Source organism: Diorhabda carinulata, chromosome 10, assembly GCF_026250575.1.
Source record: "Diorhabda carinulata isolate Delta chromosome 10, icDioCari1.1, whole genome shotgun sequence".
Lineage (NCBI taxonomy): Eukaryota > Metazoa > Arthropoda > Insecta > Coleoptera > Chrysomelidae > Diorhabda > Diorhabda carinulata.
The window spans coordinates 15481172-15503676 of NC_079469.1; the positions used below are offsets into that span (position 1 = coordinate 15481172).

Genomic DNA, 22505 nt, shown 5'->3' on the forward strand with positions numbered 1-22505 from the left:
TAGAAATTGGACGCATGAAGAGTGGGAAAGACTGTAGGGAATGATGAGTTAAAAGTTTGAGGTATTTAGATCTAAAAGAAGAGTCCTGGTTCGCAGTTCAAAGGAAGAATGGATATTCAAACTTGACTATAAATCACGGCAGAGTATTGGTGATGTTTTGACTGTATTTTGGAAGCAGAGAGACTGAAGACCTGGTGAAAATTGAAGCAATATTGGAGAAAGGAGTCTAACAAATATAGTAAGCGATTACCAGCGCCCGATTGACAAAATTATAGAAATTGGACGCATGAAGAGTGGGAAAGACTGTAGGGAATGATGAGTTAAAAGTTTGAGGTATTTAGATCTAAAAGAAGAGTCCTGGTTCGCAGTTCAAAGGAAGAATGGATATTCAAACTTGACTATAAATCACGGCAAAGTATTGGTGATGTTTTGACTGTATTTTGGAAGCAGAGAGACTGAAGACCTGGTGAAAATTGAAGCAATATTGGAGAAAGGAGTCTAACAAATATAGTAAGCGATTACCAGCGCCCGATTGACAAAATTATAGAAATTGGACGCATGAAGAGTGGGAAAGACTGTAGGGAATGATGAGTTAAAAGTTTGAGGTATTTAGATCTAAAAGAAGAGTCCTGGTTCGCAGTTCAAAGGAAGAATGGATATTCAAACTTGACTATAAATCACGGCAGAGTATTGGTGATGTTTTGACTGTATTTTGGAAGCAGAGAGACTGAAGACCTGGTGAAAATTGAAGCAATATTGGAGAAAGGAGTCTAACAAATATAGTAAGCGATTACCAGCGCCCGATTGACAAAAATATAGAAATTGGACGCATGAAGAGTGGGAAAGACTGTAGGGAATGATGAGTTAAAAGTTTGAGGTACTTAGATCTAAAAGAAGAGTCCTGGTTCGCAGTTCAAAGGAAGAATGGATATTCAAACTTGACTATAAATCACGGCAGAGTATTGGTGATGTTTTGACTGTATTTTGGAAGCAGAGAGACTGAAGACCTGGTGAAAATTGAAGCAATATTGGAGAAAGGAGTCTAACAAATATAGTAAGCGATTACCAGCGCCCGATTGACAAAAATATAGAAATTGGACGCATGAAGAGTGGGAAAGACTGTAGGGAATGATGAGTTAAAAGTTTGAGGTACTTAGATCTAAAAGAAGAGTCCTGGTTCGCAGTTCAAAGGAAGAATGGATATTCAAACTTGACTATAAATCACGGCAGAGTATTGGTGATGTTTTGACTGTATTTTGGAAGCAGAGAGACTGAAGACCTGGTGAAAATTGAAGTGATATTGAAGAAAGGAGTCCAACAAATATTAGAGCGATGGCCAACGCCTAATTGGTAGAAAATTCATCTTCCAACATGAGAACGATCCTAAGCATGTTCAAAAAGTATTGGAAATATTGGATAGATACGCAATACATATAATAAGTAAAGATACACAATTGGTGTATCGATTTTTTTGATCATGCCTCGTATATTCCCAAAAAAAAAGCAACAAATAATCGAATCGATGAATATACTGAGAGTAGATCAGCATAATATGTGACATAACTATTTCGAAAGTTGAACGACCAGCTAACCAATTTGAAATGATTGACTGGCTGATACCAGCCTAGAAAATGTTAGATCATCGGACGTAGGGATGGGTTTCCGCTGACATTTCATCGTTTCGTTTACTCCATTCGCCTCTGGGGTTATCGGATTCGCGACCTTTAGCATTGGGAAGCCGTGAGGCGTACGACCGGGAGTTTCCTAAGCGACATGTGGCGCCTCCGATAGAAAGGTGTGCGTTCTTTTATTGAAACAGTTCAGTCTTGCGAATAGAAAAATTCCATGTCTGAGTATTTCATTCGTAACGTGTATGCAAAACATATTATAAGGATTTGAGTGTGTATACAAGGTCTCTAAAATAGATGGAAAACTAAAAAGTCACATTTTTTACGATTTTACCGCAACTACTGGCAACATTGCATTGAAATTTCATACGAATAGTCATCGTAAGGAAATATTAGCGTTTTAATTCCATTTTTGGACATTAAAAATGTCAAACTTCTCGATGGTAATGTCAGATTTGACATATTTATCCGTATCCCTAAACTTGAGTAGCGATCCTCGTATTTTAAACAGATTTTGATAGAAAATCTTACGAAAAATAATCATAATTATAAGTATAATTAGGTTCTTAAACTGATTGTGATATTTTGAACCAGACAAAAGTATGATTTACAAAATTGTGTATAGGATTTAATAAAAGACAAGCATTGATTTCATCTGATTAAAATCAATTGAAGAAATATTGACCCTCTAAATTTTCCGCGAATTTATTAACACTCATGAAGGTCACCAAGTAACTGACCCATTTGAGTTAGAACTAGATAAATGATTCGATATAGCAAATCATCAACGTCAATTAGACTTACGAACGTCATAGACGGGGCCTAATTGCATTTATTTTCTCCATAATATGTCGATTTCGAGAAATTCGATGGAAGAATGATTTTTGATTTAAAATAGATGAGAAAACCAACAAAAAGTTATGCTAAATTTTTTCCTAATGTAATAACGACTTTAGGTTGTTTTTTAAAATGACATTGCTTAACGACAATAAACTGTTTGTTTATCAAAATGACAGTCTCGAATGACAACTGACAGTTTTTTTAAAATGACATTGCTTCACGACAATAAACTGTTTGTTTATCAAAATGACAGTTTCTAATGACAACTGACAGTTTTTTTAAAATGACATTGCTTCACGACAATAAACTGTTTGTTTATCAAAATGACAGTTTCTAATGACAACTGACAGTTTTTTTAAAATGACATTGCTTCACGACAATAAACTGTTTGTTTATCAAAATGACAGTTTCTAATGACAACTGACAGTTTTTTTAAAATGACATTGCTTCACGACAATAAACTATTTGTTTATCAAAATGGCAGTCTCTAATGACAACTGACAGTTTTTTAAAAATGACATCGTTCAATGACAAATAACTGTTGGTTTATCAAAATGGCAGTTTCTAATGACAACTGACAGTTTTTTTAAAATGACATCGTTTAACGACAAATAACTGTTTGTTTATCAAAATGGCAGTCTCTAATGACAACTGACAGTTTTTTAAAAATGACATCGTTCAATGACAAATAACTGTTGGTTTATCAAAATGGCAGTTTCTAATGACAACTGACAGTTTTTTTAAAATGAAATTGCTTCACGACAATAAACTGTTTGTTTATCAAAATGACAGTTTCTAATGACAACTGACAGTTTTTTTAAAATGACATCGTTTAACGACAATAAACTGTTTGTTTATCAAAATGACAGTCTCTAAAGACAACTGACAGTTTTTTTAAAATGACATCGATTAACGACAAATAACTGTTGGTTTATCAAAATGGCAGTCTCTAATGACAACTGACATTTTTTTTAAAATGATATCGTTTAACGACAAATAACTGTTGGTTTATCAAAATGGCAGTTTCTAATGACAACTGACAGTTTTTTTTAAATGACATTGCTTGAAGACAATAAACTGTTTGTTTATCAAAATGACAGTTTCTAATGACAACTGACAGTTTTTTTAAAATGACATTGCTTCACGACAATAAACTGTTTGTTTATCAAAATGACAGTTTCTAATGACAACTGACAGTTTTTTTAAAATGACATTGCTTCACGACAATAAACTGTTTGTTTATCAAAATGACAGTTTCTAATGACAACTGACAGTTTTTTTAAAATGACATTGCTTCACGACAATAAACTGTTTGTTTATCAAAATGGCAGTTTCTAATGACAACTGACAGTTTTTTTAAAATGACATCGTTCAATGACAAATAACTGTTTGTTTATCAAAATGACAGTCTCTAATGACAACTGACAGTTTTTTAAAAATGACATCGTTTAACGACAAATAACTGTTTGTTTATCAAAATGGCAGTCTCTAATGACAACTGACAGTTTTTTAAAAATGACATCGTTCAATGACAAATAACTGTTGGTTTATCAAAATGGCAGTTTCTAATGACAACTGACAGTTTTTTTAAAATGAAATTGCTTCACGACAATAAACTGTTTGTTTATCAAAATGACAGTTTCTAATGACAACTGACAGTTTTTTTAAAATGACATCGTTTAACGACAATAAACTGTTTGTTTATCAAAATGACAGTCTCTAAAGACAACTGACAGTTTTTTTAAAATGACATCGATTAACGACAAATAACTGTTGGTTTATCAAAATGGCAGTCTCTAATGACAACTGACATTTTTTTTAAAATGATATCGTTTAACGACAAATAACTGTTGGTTTATCAAAATGGCAGTTTCTAATGACAACTGACAGTTTTTTTTAAATGACATTGCTTGAAGACAATAAACTGTTTGTTTATCAAAATGACAGTCTCTAATGACAACTGACAGTTTTTTTTAAAATGAAATCGTTTAACGACAATAAACTGTTTGTTTATCAAAATGGCAGTTTCTAATGACAACTGACAGTTTTTTTAAAATAACATCGTTTAACGACAAATAACTGTTGGTTTATCAAAATGGCAGTTTCTATTGACAACTGACAGTTTTTTAAAAATGACATCGTTCAATGACAAATAACTGTTTGTTTATCAAAATGGCAGTTTCTAATGACAACTAACAGTTTTTTTAAAATAACATCGTTTAACGACAAATAACTGTTGGTTTATCAAAATGGCAGTTTCTAATGACAACTGACAGTTTTTTTAAAATGAAATTGCTTAACGACAATAAACTGTTTGTTTATCAAAATGACAGTTTCTAATGACAACTGACAGTTTTTTTAAAATAACATCGTTTAACGACAAATAACTGTTGGTTTATCAAAATGGCAGTTTCTATTGACAACTGACAGTTTTTTAAAAATGACATCGTTCAATGACAAATAACTGTTTGTTTATCAAAATGGCAGTTTCTAATGACAACTAACAGTTTTTTTAAAATGAAATTGCTTCACGACAATAAACTGTTTGTTTATCAAAATGACAGTTTCTAATGACAACTGACAGTTTTTTTAAAATGACATCGTTTAACGACAATAAACTGTTTGTTTATCAAAATGACAGTCTCTAAAGATAACTGACAGTTTTTTTAAAATGACATCGATTAACGACAAATAACTGTTGGTTTATCAAAATGGCAGTCTCTAATGACAACTGACATTTTTTTTAAAATGACATCGTTTAATGACAAATAACTGTTGGTTTATCAAAATGGCAGTTTCTAATGACAACTGACAGTTTTTTTTAAATGACATTGCTTGAAGACAATAAACTGTTTGTTTATCAAAATGACAGTTTCTAATGACAACTGACAGTTTTTTTAAAATAACATCGTTTAACGACAAATAACTGTTGGTTTATCAAAATGGCAGTTTCTAATGACAACTGACAGTTTTTTTAAAATGAAATTGCTTCACGACAATAAACTGTTTGTTTATCAAAATGACAGTTTCTAATGATAACTGACAGTTTTTTTAAAATAACATCGTTTAACGACAAATAACTGTTGGTTTATCAAAATGGCAGTTTCTATTGACAACTGACAGTTTTTTAAAAATGACATCGTTCAATGACAAATAACTGTTTGTTTATCAAAATGACAGTCTCTAATGACAACTGACAGTTTTTTTAAAATGACATCGTTTAACGACAAATAACTGTTTGTTTATCAAAATGACAGTCGCTAATGACAACTGACAGTTTTTTTTAAAATGACATCGATTGACGACAAATAACTGTTTATTTATCAAAATGACAGTCTCCAATGACAAATGACAGTTTTTTTTTAAATGACATCGTTTAACGACAATAAACTGTTTGTTTATCAAAATGACAGTTTCTAATGACAACTGACAGTTTTTTTAAAATGACATTGCTTCACGACAATAAACTGTTTGTTTATCAAAATGACAGTTTCTAATGACAACTGACAGTTTTTTTAAAATGACATTGCTTCACGACAATAAACTGTTTGTTTATCAAAATGACAGTTTCTAATGACAACTGACAGTTTTTTTAAAATGACATTGCTTCACGACAATAAACTGTTTGTTTATCAAAATGGCAGTTTCTAATGACAACTGACAGTTTTTTTAAAATGACATCGTTCAATGACAAATAACTGTTTGTTTATCAAAATGACAGTCTCTAATGACAACTGACAGTTTTTTAAAAATGACATCGTTTAACGACAAATAACTGTTTGTTTATCAAAATGGCAGTCTCTAATGACAACTGACAGTTTTTTAAAAATGACATCGTTCAATGACAAATAACTGTTGGTTTATCAAAATGGCAGTTTCTAATGACAACTGACAGTTTTTTTAAAATGAAATTGCTTCACGACAATAAACTGTTTGTTTATCAAAATGACAGTTTCTAATGACAACTGACAGTTTTTTTAAAATGACATCGTTTAACGACAATAAACTGTTTGTTTATCAAAATGACAGTCTCTAAAGACAACTGACAGTTTTTTTAAAATGACATCGATTAACGACAAATAACTGTTGGTTTATCAAAATGGCAGTCTCTAATGACAACTGACATTTTTTTTAAAATGATATCGTTTAACGACAAATAACTGTTGGTTTATCAAAATGGCAGTTTCTAATGACAACTGACAGTTTTTTTTAAATGACATTGCTTGAAGACAATAAACTGTTTGTTTATCAAAATGACAGTCTCTAATGACAACTGACAGTTTTTTTTAAAATGAAATCGTTTAACGACAATAAACTGTTTGTTTATCAAAATGGCAGTTTCTAATGACAACTGACAGTTTTTTTAAAATAACATCGTTTAACGACAAATAACTGTTGGTTTATCAAAATGGCAGTTTCTATTGACAACTGACAGTTTTTTAAAAATGACATCGTTCAATGACAAATAACTGTTTGTTTATCAAAATGGCAGTTTCTAATGACAACTAACAGTTTTTTTAAAATAACATCGTTTAACGACAAATAACTGTTGGTTTATCAAAATGGCAGTTTCTAATGACAACTGACAGTTTTTTTAAAATGAAATTGCTTAACGACAATAAACTGTTTGTTTATCAAAATGACAGTTTCTAATGACAACTGACAGTTTTTTTAAAATAACATCGTTTAACGACAAATAACTGTTGGTTTATCAAAATGGCAGTTTCTATTGACAACTGACAGTTTTTTAAAAATGACATCGTTCAATGACAAATAACTGTTTGTTTATCAAAATGGCAGTTTCTAATGACAACTAACAGTTTTTTTAAAATGAAATTGCTTCACGACAATAAACTGTTTGTTTATCAAAATGACAGTTTCTAATGACAACTGACAGTTTTTTTAAAATGACATCGTTTAACGACAATAAACTGTTTGTTTATCAAAATGACAGTCTCTAAAGATAACTGACAGTTTTTTTAAAATGACATCGATTAACGACAAATAACTGTTGGTTTATCAAAATGGCAGTCTCTAATGACAACTGACATTTTTTTTAAAATGACATCGTTTAATGACAAATAACTGTTGGTTTATCAAAATGGCAGTTTCTAATGACAACTGACAGTTTTTTTTAAATGACATTGCTTGAAGACAATAAACTGTTTGTTTATCAAAATGACAGTTTCTAATGACAACTGACAGTTTTTTTAAAATAACATCGTTTAACGACAAATAACTGTTGGTTTATCAAAATGGCAGTTTCTAATGACAACTGACAGTTTTTTTAAAATGAAATTGCTTCACGACAATAAACTGTTTGTTTATCAAAATGACAGTTTCTAATGATAACTGACAGTTTTTTTAAAATAACATCGTTTAACGACAAATAACTGTTGGTTTATCAAAATGGCAGTTTCTATTGACAACTGACAGTTTTTTAAAAATGACATCGTTCAATGACAAATAACTGTTTGTTTATCAAAATGACAGTCTCTAATGACAACTGACAGTTTTTTTAAAATGACATCGTTTAACGACAAATAACTGTTTGTTTATCAAAATGACAGTCGCTAATGACAACTGACAGTTTTTTTTAAAATGACATCGATTGACGACAAATAACTGTTTATTTATCAAAATGACAGTCTCCAATGACAAATGACAGTTTTTTTTTAAATGACATCGTTTAACGACAAATAACTGTTGGTTTATCAAAATGACAGTCTCTAATGACAACTGACAGTTTTTTAAAAATGACATCGTTTAATTACAAATAACTGTTTGTTTATCAAAATGACAGTCGTAAAAAATTTCATTTTTTAGAACCACCCTAATATATATGAAAATTTCTTAGAAATATGCAGGAAATTGACCAAATGCATACAATATACATTCAATATAGAATCCGTTCTTCAATTTTAACCATTGAATCGGTCATAATACATAACCTATAAATGTAGATATCGTTAAGAATAACCATATAATGTGTTTGTTGTAGAATGTATTCTATACAAACTTGAAACAATTAATTATTCAATTGGTATTCTTGTTATACAGTTAATCAATATCGTGGGTGGCTTTAATAAATCAAATCGAATTGATACGGCTCTATTAAGTCCTCGGAAACGCCTACTACTTCGAAAATATATTTTACGTCCGTCCTTTTGTACCATGATATTCATTATAAACTTATACCTCCCTTCGATTTTCTTACGAATAGATACGAATAAAAAAGTTTTATACAAAACTTACACAAACTCAATCATATTTTTTTACAGTATATACAGGGTGTGGCGCGAAAAGTTTCGATGAAAAGTGGTAACGCATACAGTTAAATATTATTGAACTTGTGCATGTTGGTGGATAAGTTTGAAACGCCCTGTATAAAATATCGATAAATTGCATACATGTAATTAAAGTGCAAGTTTTTGTTGTTCATTTATCATGATTTCATGTTATCTACTATTCTTGTTTAAATGGAGATATCGCTATACAATGTGGACTAGGATTTTTTCGAAATTAAAAAACTCGAAAAATTTTTTACTAATTCTATCCACTATCAATTTAAATCAATCAGTCGTTCCACACTCTGTATATGTATATACAGAGTGGATTTAATAAAAGTATTGTTCAAATTAACTTTAAAAGTGTCAAAAAATGCAGACCTGTGTGGCTTTATTCCAAAAAATAGTGGGACTAAACTACAATCATAAACAACGAAGAATAATTCACATTTTAAAAATAATAAACAAGTTTTAACTTGTATGATACCGTTTCGACGTTCAATCAGACAAGCATCTACATCAAGGGCTATGCCCTCTAACTGTCTCTAAAACAAATTCTCATCAATATCAAATTTAACAAGAAATCATGATTATAAATCACAATTTTGATAATATCACCTACCTGTGTACCGAAATCTGAAGAAAATGTGGCGGAAATTCAGAAATGGATCGATGACAAATTGACATTGACAGTAATGACACATTTTTATTACACTAGCGTCACGATTGGTAGGTGACAGAACTAAATTTGTGTTGCCGAAATTCACATATAAGTTGACCTTCTTTTTGGTATGTTTTATGGGCACAGCCTCATACGTTGGAGTAGGGGATTAAATAAATGCATATATTATAGGCAGTTTCCCATTTTTCACCCTGTATATCAACTATTATATCGGATATTTGTTTATTCACATATTTTGTTATGAATTACATGAAATACTGTCTACAATATCAAATTATTAAGCAGTACTAATCAATTATTGGTTGGTTTTTGGTGACGTGACATTTTTAGGTTATTAAGAACTCACTTCCGATGGAGAGGTCACATTTTGCGAAATGATTCTTCTTGTTGCAATAGCGGCGTTTCGCATCAATGACAAACGAAATTGCATGAGCATCACTAAATAAGTAGCCATTGATGTTACGGCCTGAAAAAAATTAAAATACCGTCAAAGCAAGTGAAAGTTCGGCCCTAATAACACCGTTTATGTTATTATTGACATAACCTCAATTAAGGCTCGTCTAAGTGACCGATACGTGATTTGCTCCATCCAATCAAACAAATTTATTATCAGAAGCACTATTTCCACCCTCTAGATTAATTATGGACGAATCCTTCCCTCGAAACCTGAGAGGAAACTTTCCTTTTCCCCTTACGGCTTCTAGCGAGGGCGTACGAAGATCTAAACCCCACCTCGTCGCTATTACACGTTACCTGCGATTATTATTCTAACCTGATGAATTCAATTCAAAATGTCCTTATTTTACCCAATAAAATAGAGTCTATCTCTATCTTCATTTTAAATCATAATATGAGAACCTCAATCATTACAGGGGTTGAAATTTTGTCTCAAAAAACTGTTTCATTATTTATTTTTCACAGATTTATTGATTCATAGATTTATTCATTCATTCATTCATCCATTGATTTATAGATTCATTGATTTGTTATTCCATTTATCCTTCTATATATTAATGAATTCGCAGTTTTATTAATCGATAGATTCATTAATTTCAATGATTAATTTATTCATCAATTCATTGATTTATTAATATATAGATTCGTTTTCTTGAAAATTCACAAAGTGATTGATTCATTAGTTAACCATCTCTTACATTTATTAATTTCCAAAATTATAGATTCACAGTATCACAGATTTATGGACTTATCGGTTTATGAATTCATCACTTTAAAGATTCATCGATCAATTTGTTCATAGATTCATGGTATGATGGATTTTTTTATTTATCGCCTCATAAATTCAAGAATTCATAGATTTGTAGCTTCATCAAATCATAAATTCATTCATCTATTGATTCATTAATTAATTCATAATTATTTCACGGATAAATTCATTAATTAATTCATTGATTAGCATATAAATTAATTAATTGATTCTGCGATTCATTGTCCATCAACAAATAGATTCATTAATCCATTATTTCATTAATTCGTTGGTTAATTGAATCATTAAGCCACAGATTCATCAATATATTCATAGATTCAGTATTTCTCACTCTAGTTATTTTATAGATTCCATTCTTCATAGTCAATTCATAGTGCTACAGATTCATTTATCATTGTTTCAAAGGTTCTTTGATGCTTAGAGATTCATTGTTTCAAACACATCTAGATTCCTTATTTAATAAATCCACACATAGAATTATTAGTTTATAAATCCATGATTTCAATCATTTACCCATTGATTTATCAATTGTTTCATTAATCTATTGTTTTATTAAAATATTTCTTTATCACTCCGTAGATTCATTAATTCATAGATAGATAATTGACTCATAGATTCATAGACTCTGTTATATCATAAATTTATTGAATCATAGAATCATACATTGATCCATCAATCCATTAATATGATTATTGATCTATTGCTTTATTATTCAAATAATTAAATTGATTCATTGATTCATCAATCCATTTTATTTCATAGATTCATTAACTCATTAATTCAAAGATTCATTGATTCATTGTTTAAAAATCCATAAACTCATACTTTCATTGATTTCTCGATTTACTAAATTCATGAATTTATGGATCGATTCATCATAGATTCCTAGATATATTAATTCATGAACTGTTCAATTGATACGTCTATTAATGCATGGATTTATTAATACATTGTTCCATTGAATCGTTAATTAATAAATTCTTCATTTAATTGAATGAATTAATTCAAATATTAATTGATTCACTATTTCATATAGCTGTTAGTTCATAGATTCGTTAATTAACTGACTCATATATTTACTGATTCTTTTTTTTTATGGTCCACTGATTTATTGAATCATTATTTCACAAATTCATTAATCTATTGATTTCTAATTAATAGGTGTATTGATTATTGATTCATACATTCCTTAAATTAGTCATAGATTTATCAATTCAACACCTTATAGATTCATCGATGCTGATTTAGAGAATCATTTATCATTTCGCAGATTCATTAATTTATTAATTCGTAGATTCATCAATTAATAGATGCATTGTCCAATTATTTAAACATATATTAACAATGAGAATCTTTAATTGATTCGTTAATTGAATCATAGATTTATTAATTGATAGATTCCTTTCGATAGATTCAAGGATTCAACGAATCATTGTTCCATTAATTGATTAAGTGATTTATTAATTAATAGATTCATCAATCCATGGATTCTCTGATGTTTTGTTTTATAGATTCAGCGATAGATTCATTGTTTAATGAAAATGTAGGAATCTCATAGATTCACTTCAATGAATCAATTCAATTATTACTAACCGATGTAATAAGTTTCCTGTTGACATTAGCGTAACCGTTTAGATTCATTACAGGAGGATTCTTGTCGATAGCTGTTAGAAACATGTTTACTTCTTGGCGTGTTTTCTGGTCCACGGCCCCTGTCACCAACAGACAACCGTTGTAACGGATCATTTCTATATCCAAAATGATCAAACTCACCTAAATTGACGTTTAGTAATCTCTCTCTAAACTCAGACCCCATTTTGTGAGTAAGTTGATGGGCTTCGTTACATATAATATATAACAAAGTCATGCAATAAAAGGCTATCAAAAACAGTCCGGCTTCTTTCGTGGATAATCCGTGGTCTAGAATTTCGGTGAGGCAACCGTACGCTGCTACAACTGTAGTAAGAAGTATCAGAATACAGTAAACTGCGTACATACCGCTGTAGGCTTTACCTGCAAGTACAATTGAACGTAGTTTTGATTATTATCAGTTCGATTAATGAAAATAACTTGAAAAAAAACCCAGAAAAATGTTTTTTACTTCGTTGTTGGCTGATAGTTGCTAAAAATGGTGGCACGCGTGATCAACGCGTATTCAAAGCTCAAAGTCAGATTCCTCTCTTGTTGTCTATGATAGGGAAACTTCTCATTCTCCACTCATTTTTTTTTCGTATCAAATTTGGTGTTTTTGATAAACTATTTTGTTTTTTTTTATTAAATTCTAGGATGAGGATGATTTGGTATGATTTTTGAGCCCTTTTTGTTTTCATAGGATTCATTTGTGTCGTATATTTTTCTGTGATTAGTTTACCTGTTTTTCACCAACTTCTGAAATCAGGAAGAATATTTTGGTTTTTATTTGGGTCATTATGGTCCTAAATCCCTATCCCACTATTTGTTAGGCTCACTTTTGTTGAAATTTTTACTTGTTTCACTTCTTTAGTAAGTTTCTCTAATAAAATTTTAGAATTTGGAATATTAAGTATTATTTAGGATGTTTTCGTATTTCTTGGGGTCATTTTGGTCCCAAATTCTCATTTTACTATGTTTTTGGCGATATTTACACTCAGTTTACTTCTTGCTAAGGTTTATATAACCAAATTCCAGAACATTGAAAGTTGACGTTTTTGGGTCATTTTTATCCTAAATTCTCATTCCACCACATTGTAGGGATAGTTTTGACGAGATTCTCGATACTTTCGATTCTTGATAAACTTTCTGTAACAAATTCCAAATTCAGGAAAATTATGCGAGTTTTTGGGCCGTTTTTTGGTATTTTTTGGGTCTTTGTTATCCTAAACTCTCATCTCACTGTATTTTGGGGGTTATTCTCACTTTTTGACTAGTTTTCTGTAACCAAATTTCATAAGTTGGCAGGTTGAACGTGATTCTTGGACGTGGACGTACTTCTTAGGGTCTTTTTTGTCCTTAATTCTCATTTTATTTCTACTTCTTGGGGTCGGTTTTGACGAGATTTATGCCACTAGTTAATCCAGATTTTTGCCAGTTTTCTTATTGTTTGGGGTCTTTCTGTCCTAAATTCTCATTTTACTTCATTTTTAGAGTTGTTTTTGGCGATGTTCGCACTTATTTTAGAATTTGGAAGATTTATCGTGATTCTTAGATTGTTTTGTATTTCTTGGGGTCATTTGTATCTAAAATTATTATGAAGCTACTTTTTTATTCTTGTTTTTGGCAAGATTCTCAATAATTTCACTTCTTGACAACGTTTCTTCAACAATTTTTAGAATCGAAATTAATTGAGCGTAATATTAGGGGTCTTTTCGTATTTCTTGCGGTCTTTTTTGTCCTAAATTCTAATTCCACTATTTTTGTGGGCATGTTTAACGAAATTCTCAATAATTCCACTTCTAAACTAGTTCCATGTAACCAAATTTCAACATTTGAAAGATTGGGCGTGATTTTAAGTCGGTTTCCGTTTTTGTTTGGGTCATTTTGATCCTAAATTCTTATTCCACTACTTTTTGGGATCGTTTTTAAGAAAATTTCGAATTATTCCACTTCTTAACTAGTTTCATGTAACCAAATTTCAACATTTGGAAAATTGGACGTGATTTTAATTCGATTTCCGTTTTTTTGGGGTCATTTTCATCCTAAATTCTTATTCCCCTACTTTTCGGGATCGTTTTCAGGAACATTTTTTATTATTTCACTTCTTAACTAGTTTCATGTAACCAAATTTCAACATTTGGAAAATTGGAGGTGATTTTCAGATGGTTTCCGTTTTTGTTGGGGTCATTTTAATCCTAAATTCCCATTCCACTACTTTGTGGGATCGTTTTTAGGAAAATTTTCAATAATTCCACTTCTTGACTAGTTTCATGTAACCAAATTTCAACATTTGGATAATTGGACGTGATTTTAAGATGGTTTCCGTTTTTGTTGGGGTCATTTTCATCCTAAATTCCCATTCCACTATTTTTGTGGTCTTTTTTAACGAGATTCTCAGTTATTCCACTTCTTGACTAAGTTCATGTACTCAAATTTCGACATTTGGAAGATTGGACGTGATCTAAGACGGTTTCCGTTTTTGTTGGGGTCATTTTCATCCTAAATTCTTATTCCACTACTTTTTGGGATCGTTTTTAGGAAAATTTTGATTTATTCCATTTTTTGACAAGGTTTTTGTTACCAAATTCTGGAGTCAGGAAAATTGGGTGTCTTTTCCAATATATTGGGGTCAATTTTGTCCTACCTTCCTTCTGAACTATTTTCTGGAGTCTTTTTATTTCCACTAATTCCTAAAATCATAAATATTGGTCGTTTCTGTAACCAAATATAGAAATAGGAAATGAACTTTTGAATTTCTTTTTAATTCATTCTCGTGCCTCATTCTTCTTTTCCATACAAGTGCTCCTTTCCTTGAAAGAGCCTCTATATCCCCTACAATTTCCTTTTTTATTTCTTCCTAATCCTTCTAGAACCCAATCTATGTTCTCTTGCTCTTTTATGCGTGTAGATAGTTTATAACTTCTCGACTTCTTTGTTTTTCCTTGTGCTTCAACAAGCGTCGAATTAGGAGGAGGATTATCCTTCAACAACCACGGGTTTTGCTCCCTACCAAATAATTCCACATCCTCAGCAATTCTCCTCGTGCTTCTTCCATCAAATTAATCCGTAGTCTTCTTGAGATCTTCCTTCGATTTACTCACCTCCATTCGAACGAGTAGAACTCTTGGATAACTCCAATTCTGCTCAAGCTACTCTTAGAGTTGATCAAATTTTTAAAATTCTAAAGTAAATTACTCACCCAATTGCTGCATCATATGCGATAAATCCACCCATAAGTCTCTATATTCTCCCAATCTGCTGGCGGGATCTGAACTTTGCAACGCGTTGTGTAAATTTTCCGATAGCCAACCAGCGGCTCTGCCTTTGGCGGTGCAATTGATGAACCACAAGGAACAAAGTCCGTTCAACATGGCTAGTATGTGGTAATAAGCGAAAGTGTGCCACAGCAACATATCCGGTTGCAGATAGAATTGAGCCAACATTATCAAAATACCCACCAACCATGATATAACGCATAAACTGTACGTGATTAGGGTGAGGTTGTTAAATATTATCGGGGATCTCGTAACTGTGAAATATTTATACTGGAAGAAAAAAAGAAGAAGATTGATGATAAAGAAGGAATTGTATGTGAAATATTAACTTATTAAAGAGTATTTTCGGATATTTTCACTAGGTGGTGTTGGGGGTGGTAAATCGAGATTTACTTTGGGGTTACTTGCTGACTTGTTTGGAAATGATTTCAAAAATATTTTCGTATTTATTTGGGTGATTATGTCCTAAATTCCCATTTCAATCTTCTCTGACGATTTTAGGCCTTTTTTGCCTTGCTCAGAACCAGTTTTGTCCCAAATTCTACATCCGTCTTATTTGGGGTCGTAACTTTATATGTTTACGAGGTTTTTTGCCTCAAATTTTTGATACCAGAAAGTTTGGACGATATTTTTATTTCTTTGGGTGATTATTTCCTAAATTCCCATTTCAATCTTCTCTGAAGATTTAAGGCCTTTTTTGCCTTGCTCAGGACCAGTTTTGTCCCAAATTCTACCTCCGTTTTATTTGGGGTCGTAACTTTATATGTTTACGAGGGTTTCTGCCTCAAATTTTTGATACCAGAAAGTTTGGACGATATTTTTATTTATTCGGGTGATTATGTCCTAAATTCCCATTTCAATCTTCTCTGAAGATTTAAGGCCTTTTTTGCCTTGCTCAGGACCAGTTTTGTCCCAAATTCTACCTCCGTTTTATTTGGGGTCGTAACTTTATATGTTTGCGAGGGTTTCTGCCTCAAATTTTTGATACCAGAAAGTTTGGACGATATTTTTATTTATTCGGGTGATTATGTCCTAAATTCCCATTTCAATCTTCTCTGACGATTTTAGGCCTTTTTTGCCTTGCTCAGAACCAGTTTTGTCCCAAATTCTACATCCGTCTTATTTGGGGTCGTAACTTTATATGTTTACGAGGTTTTTTGCCTCAAATTTTTGATACCAGAAAGTTTGGACGATATTTTTATTTCTTTGGGTGATTATTTCCTAAATTCCCATTTCAATCTTCTCTGAAGATTTAAGGCCTTTTTTGCCTTGCTCAGGACCAGTTTTGTCCCAAATTCTACCTCCGTTTTATTTGGGGTCGTAACTTTATATGTTTACGAGGGTTTCTGCCTCAAATTTTTGATACCAGAAAGTTTGGACGATATTTTTATTTATTCGGGTGATTATGTCCTAAATTCCCATTTCAATCTTCTCTGACGATTTTAGGCCTTTTTTGCCTTGCTCAGAACCAGTTTTGTCCCAAATTCTACATCCGTCTTATTTGGGGTCGTAACTTTATATGTTTACGAGGTTTTTTGCTTCAAATTTTTGATACCAGAAAGTTTGGACGATATTTTTATTTCTTTGGGTGATTATTTCCTAAATTCCCATTTCAATCTTCTCTGACGATTTTAGGCCTTTTTTGCCTTGCTCAAGACTAGTTTTGTCCCAAATTCTACCTCCGTCTTATTTGGGGTCGTAACTTTATATGTTTACGAGGTTTTTTGATTCAAATTTTGAATACCAGAAAGTTTGGACGATATTTTTATTTATTTGGGTGATTATGTCCTAAATTCCCATTTCAATCTTCTCTGACGATTTTAGGCCTTTTTTGCCTTGCTCAGAACCAGTTTTGTCCCAAATTCTACATCCGTCTTATTTGGGGTCGTAACTTTATATGTTTACGAGGTTTTTTGCCTCAAATTTTTGATACCAGAAAGTTTGGACGATATTTTTATTTCTTTGGGTGATTATTTCCTAAATTCCCATTTCAATCTTCTCTGAAGATTTAAGGCCTTTTTTGCCTTGCTCAGGACCAGTTTTGTCCCAAATTCTACCTCCGTTTTATTTGGGGTCGTAACTTTATATGTTTACGAGGGTTTCTGCCTCAAATTTTTGATACCAGAAAGTTTGGACGATATTTTTATTTATTCGGGTGATTATGTCCTAAATTCCCATTTCAATCTTCTCTGACGATTTTAGGCCTTTTTTGCCTTGCTCAGAACCAGTTTTGTCCCAAATTCTACATCCGTCTTATTTGGGGTCGTAACTTTATATGTTTACGAGGTTTTTTGCTTCAAATTTTTGATACCAGAAAGTTTGGACGATATTTTTATTTCTTTGGGTGATTATTTCCTAAATTCCCATTTCAATCTTCTCTGACGATTTTAGGCCTTTTTTGCCTTGCTCAAGACTAGTTTTGTCCCAAATTCTACCTCCGTCTTATTTGGGGTCGTAACTTTATATGTTTACGAGGTTTTTTGATTCAAATTTTGAATACCAGAAAGTTTGGACGATATTTTTATTTATTTGGGTGATTATGTCCTAAATTCCCATTTCAATCTTCTCTGACGATTTTAGGCCTTTTTTGCCTTGCTCAGAACCAGTTTTGTCCCAAATTCTACATCCGTCTTATTTGGGGTCGTAACTTTATATGTTTACGAGGTTTTTTGCCTCAAATTTTTGATACCAGAAAGTTTGGACGATATTTTTATTTCTTTGGGTGATTATTTCCTAAATTCCCATTTCAATCTTCTCTGACGATTTTAGGCCTTTTTTGCCTTGCTCAAGACTAGTTTTGTCCCAAATTCTACCTCCGTCTTATTTGGGGTCGTAACTTTATATGTTTACGAGGTTTTTTGATTCAAATTTTGAATACCAGAAAGTTTGGACGATATTTTTATTTATTTGGGTGATTATGTCCTAAATTCCCATTTCAATCTTCTCTGACGATTCAAGGCCTTTTTTGCCTTGCTCAGGACCAGTTTTGTCCCAAATTCTACCTCCGTCTTATTTGGGGTCGTAATTTTACCTGTTCACGATGTTTTTTGCCTTAAATTTTTGATACCAGGAAGTTTTTGTATTTGTTTGGTTCATGTTTGTCCTAAATTCCTACTTGACAATTTTTTGGGGTCGAGATGGGAGATTTCATACTTTTGACAAAGATTGTGCGTGATTTTAAGCCTCTTTATCTTTCTTTGGGTTATTTTTTCGTCATACTTTTCTGACGATTATTTTGGGTTCTTTTTGAAATGGGATCGGATAGATTGGGCGTGATTTTAGGAAGATTTTCGTTCTTATTTGGGTTATTTTTGTTCTAAATCCATTTTTAAATTTTCTCTTACGATTGTAGCGCTTTTTTTATCTCTCTTGGGATCATTTTTGTACTAAATTCTTCTTCCGCCATATTTGGGGTCAAAATTTAACCTGTTAAAGATGTTGACGTTATTTTCAACACTAGAAAGTGATTTAGGACGTTTTATGTATTTGTTTTGGTCATGTTTGTCCCAAATTCCTACCAGGTCATTTTTGACGAGATTCACAATTATTTCGCTTCCGCTTGACAAAGCTTCTGTAATAAAATTATGAACTTAAGAAGAATGTGCCTGACTTTAGGACATTTTGTCTACTTGAAGTGTTTTTGGTCCTTAATCTTCTTTCCGCCATTATTGGGGCCGTAATTTTGCCTGTGATGAAGTTTTTTTTAAACTCTCAGGACCAGAGAAATAGGAAGTTATTGTAGGACCTTTTTCGTATTTTTTGGGTCATGTTTATCCAAAATTCCTATCAAACTATTTTTTAGGTCGTTTTTGGCAAGACGCATCCCTTGACAAGATTTCTCTAATCAAATTATGAAATTAGGAATATTATTTGTGATTTTAGGAGTTTATTGTCGTTCTAGGGGTCATTTTTGTCCTGAATTACTTCTTCGCTATTGTTTGAGGTTATTTTCAACAAGAAGCTGAAATATTTTACCTGTGGACGTTGTTTTATCATTAGTTACCAAGATCAAGAGAGTTGGGATCTATTTTGGACAATTTTTGGGTAGTTGTTCTTGTAAATTCGTACTCAGCTATTTTTTAGGGTCATCTTCAGTAATTATATCACTTCTCGTCAAAGTATGAGTAGTCAAAATATCAATTAAAAGATATCGAATTCAATTTTAGGACTATATTGTGTTTTTGGGGTCATTTTCGTCCTAAATTACTTCTTATCTAGTTTTTGCTGACTTTTTTCAATTGAAAGTTGAATTATTTCATTTATTAATCATGTTTTCCAACAATTTTCCAAATCAGAGATAGTTAGATCGCTATTCATAATTCTTTGGATCATTTTCATCTCAAATTTGTACTTTACTATATTTTGGGGTCGTTTTTGGCAGTTTTTTTACTTCTTGGCAGGGTTTCTGTAACCAAATTATAAAATCACTAAAGATTTGAATAATTTTAGGATTTATTCGTCTTTCTTGGGGTCACTTCCCTCGAAAAGGTATTATTAGGACCTCTTCTTCTTGCTTGGGAGGCGATGGGAGTCTTAACTCGTTTGGGGGGCTTCATAAAAACACAACATTTCAAAAATGTCTTACTTGAAATTTGGTCCACATATTTTTAAATTTGGCTACCTCATGCCCGTTAGTCCAAGCTCCGATCGGTAATAGGAAATGTGGTATCAAAATACTCAAAAAAATGATGGCGTAAATGTATTCATCGAAACGTTTCCCTGGTAACAGTACCAACTTGAGTCGCTCCCGAAAAACGATACTCACAAATATAGTTTCAACTCCAAAAATGAAATACGCCCACATATTTGTTGCCGATGTCCATCTATAAACAAATTCTCATGTTATTCAAAAATTTATATCAATTCCGTTAAATGCAAATTTCCACGACACTAAATACTGAGTATTACCATCGACAAGAATCAGTTCAACTGAAACCTCAGGCAGGCAGGCTCCGGGGAGAACCTCAGACATTCTGATATCTCGCAAGACAGAAATAAATCTAATGGTATTAGGTCTGGTGACAAAGTTGGCCATTCTATTGGACCACGTCGTCCAAATGACCAAATTCATCTGGATTATCTTCTAGAATTTGAAGAATTAGCGCGTTTCCTAACATCTCAAGATATACTTGAGCTAGAATACAAGAAACGAGCCACGATCAAGTAGTTTCTCAAAATACCTGTCCTAATAATCACTTTTAATCTGAGGATTTATGTCATTCCAATACCTCACAAGACAAATTGACGACATAAACTGTTTTTAATTGTATGGGTGAAATTCGTACACCCTGTATAGACCAAATAGATGCTACTTGGGCTGTGAAAGAAGGAGAGTACCAATATTTGACTGACAAAAGTCAGTTACAAACATACAGGTGGAACTAGCGTGTTAAAAAGGTTAAAAAGTACCGTCCGCGTGCTATAACATAAGCTTGTCCTTTACCAAAATGTATAAAACTTTGAAAAAAGACATCATCAACATCTTTGGAGTTTTGCATTTTGTAGATCTAGCTCAGATTATCGATTTTCAATCAAAAAATGTTTCTGATGAGTCATCGCCATCTTCTAAGCAGTGAATATAGATTCCGGAGGGAATTTTGTTATTTATTTTAATAATAGGACGACGCTGAACGCGGCAGAATCCTTCACTTACCTATAAATAGTTTTACCAGGTTCTCTCTCTATGGGCATAATTCCCATTATCTGAAAAAGCACCAGCAAACTTTTAGTTGTATGATAGAAGTTGTCGTAATGATCTAAAAGCTCCGGATCTGGCAGATTATCATGATAATTGCTCTGATTCTCCGCTGGAGTTCCAGTGACATTTATAGTTTCTGTTTTCCTCTTATTATAATTCATATTCGGTTGTTCACGTGAATTTCTGTGGTAGACAATCCGTCCCGAATTCATTGTCTCAATAATCTGTTTTATCTGAAAGTTATTTTGGACTATAAATAAACGGAATTTATAATATTATTGATTCAAACTTCAAATACGAGATTTGGCTAATAAATAACGAAACTGGTTACGAAAAAGGGTTTTATTATAAAAAAATTCGAATGCTCCCCTTCAATATACTGCCCTAGACTCTTTCCATACGTTTTTTCCATTGATCGAAGCTGTGCTGGAAGTCCTCTTTGACGATGGCCTTCACCATTTACCATCGACTCAAATTGGGTCCCTTTCAAAGCAGATCTTTTTCTAATCTGAGCAGACCCGTTGACGCAAAAGCTTTAGGTCAGTGTCAGATTTGTTGTACGTGTAAAACTTTTCTAATCGTTTCGTTTACAGCAATCATCCGGATACTCAATTTGGTTGATTTTGGTCAATGTTTCCGGAGCTAAACCAATAAGCATTGCTGCTAACCATTTCCAAGATTTTCAGGAAAATGCGAGTCCAAAAAATGACTATCCTCAAGCTTTATCAGCAGAAAGAAGCTTCCGAATGATTTGTCGGTAGTCCACAGCACACAATTTGGTTGATTTTGGTCAATGTTTCCGGAGCTAAACCAATAAGCATTGCTGCTAACCATTTCCAAGATTTTCAGGAAAATGCGAGTCCAAAAAATGACTATCCTCAAGCTTTATCAGCAGAAAGAAGCTTCCGAATGATTTGTCGGTAGTTCACAGCACACAATTTGGTTGATTTTGGTCAATGTTTCCGGAGCTAAACCAATAAGCATTGCTGCTAACCATTTCCAAGATTTTCAGGAAAATGCGAGTCCAAAAAATGACTATCCTCAAGCTTTATCAGCAGAAAGAAGCTTCCGAATGATTTGTCGGTAGTTCACAGCACACAATTTGGTTGATTTTGGTCAATGTTTCCGGAGCTAAACCAATAAGCATTGCTGCTAACCATTTCCAAGATTTTCAGGAAAATGCGAGTCCAAAAAATGACTATCCTCAAGCTTTATCAGCAGAAAGAAGCTTCCGAATG

The 22505-nt window shown here is 32.3% G+C and overlaps 2 protein-coding genes across 2 annotated transcripts in view; one reads left to right on the top strand and one right to left on the bottom strand.

Annotated features, from left to right (window-relative positions):
- LOC130898812 (thrombospondin type-1 domain-containing protein 4) overlaps positions 1 to 22505 on the top strand; it is a 219073-nt gene that overhangs the window by 41765 nt on the left and 154803 nt on the right. The gene's annotated exons all lie outside the window — the stretch shown is intronic.
- On the bottom strand, positions 9749 to 21479 carry LOC130898543 (gustatory and odorant receptor 22-like). Its single transcript, XM_057807923.1, has 6 exons — positions 21223 to 21479; positions 20155 to 20392; positions 15494 to 15839; positions 12436 to 12675; positions 12256 to 12374; positions 9749 to 9903 (listed from the first exon to the last, which is right to left on the bottom strand). Exons 1-6 carry the CDS (start codon positions 21477 to 21479, stop codon positions 9772 to 9774), a joined length of 1332 nt encoding a protein of 443 aa, XP_057663906.1. The 3' UTR covers positions 9749 to 9771.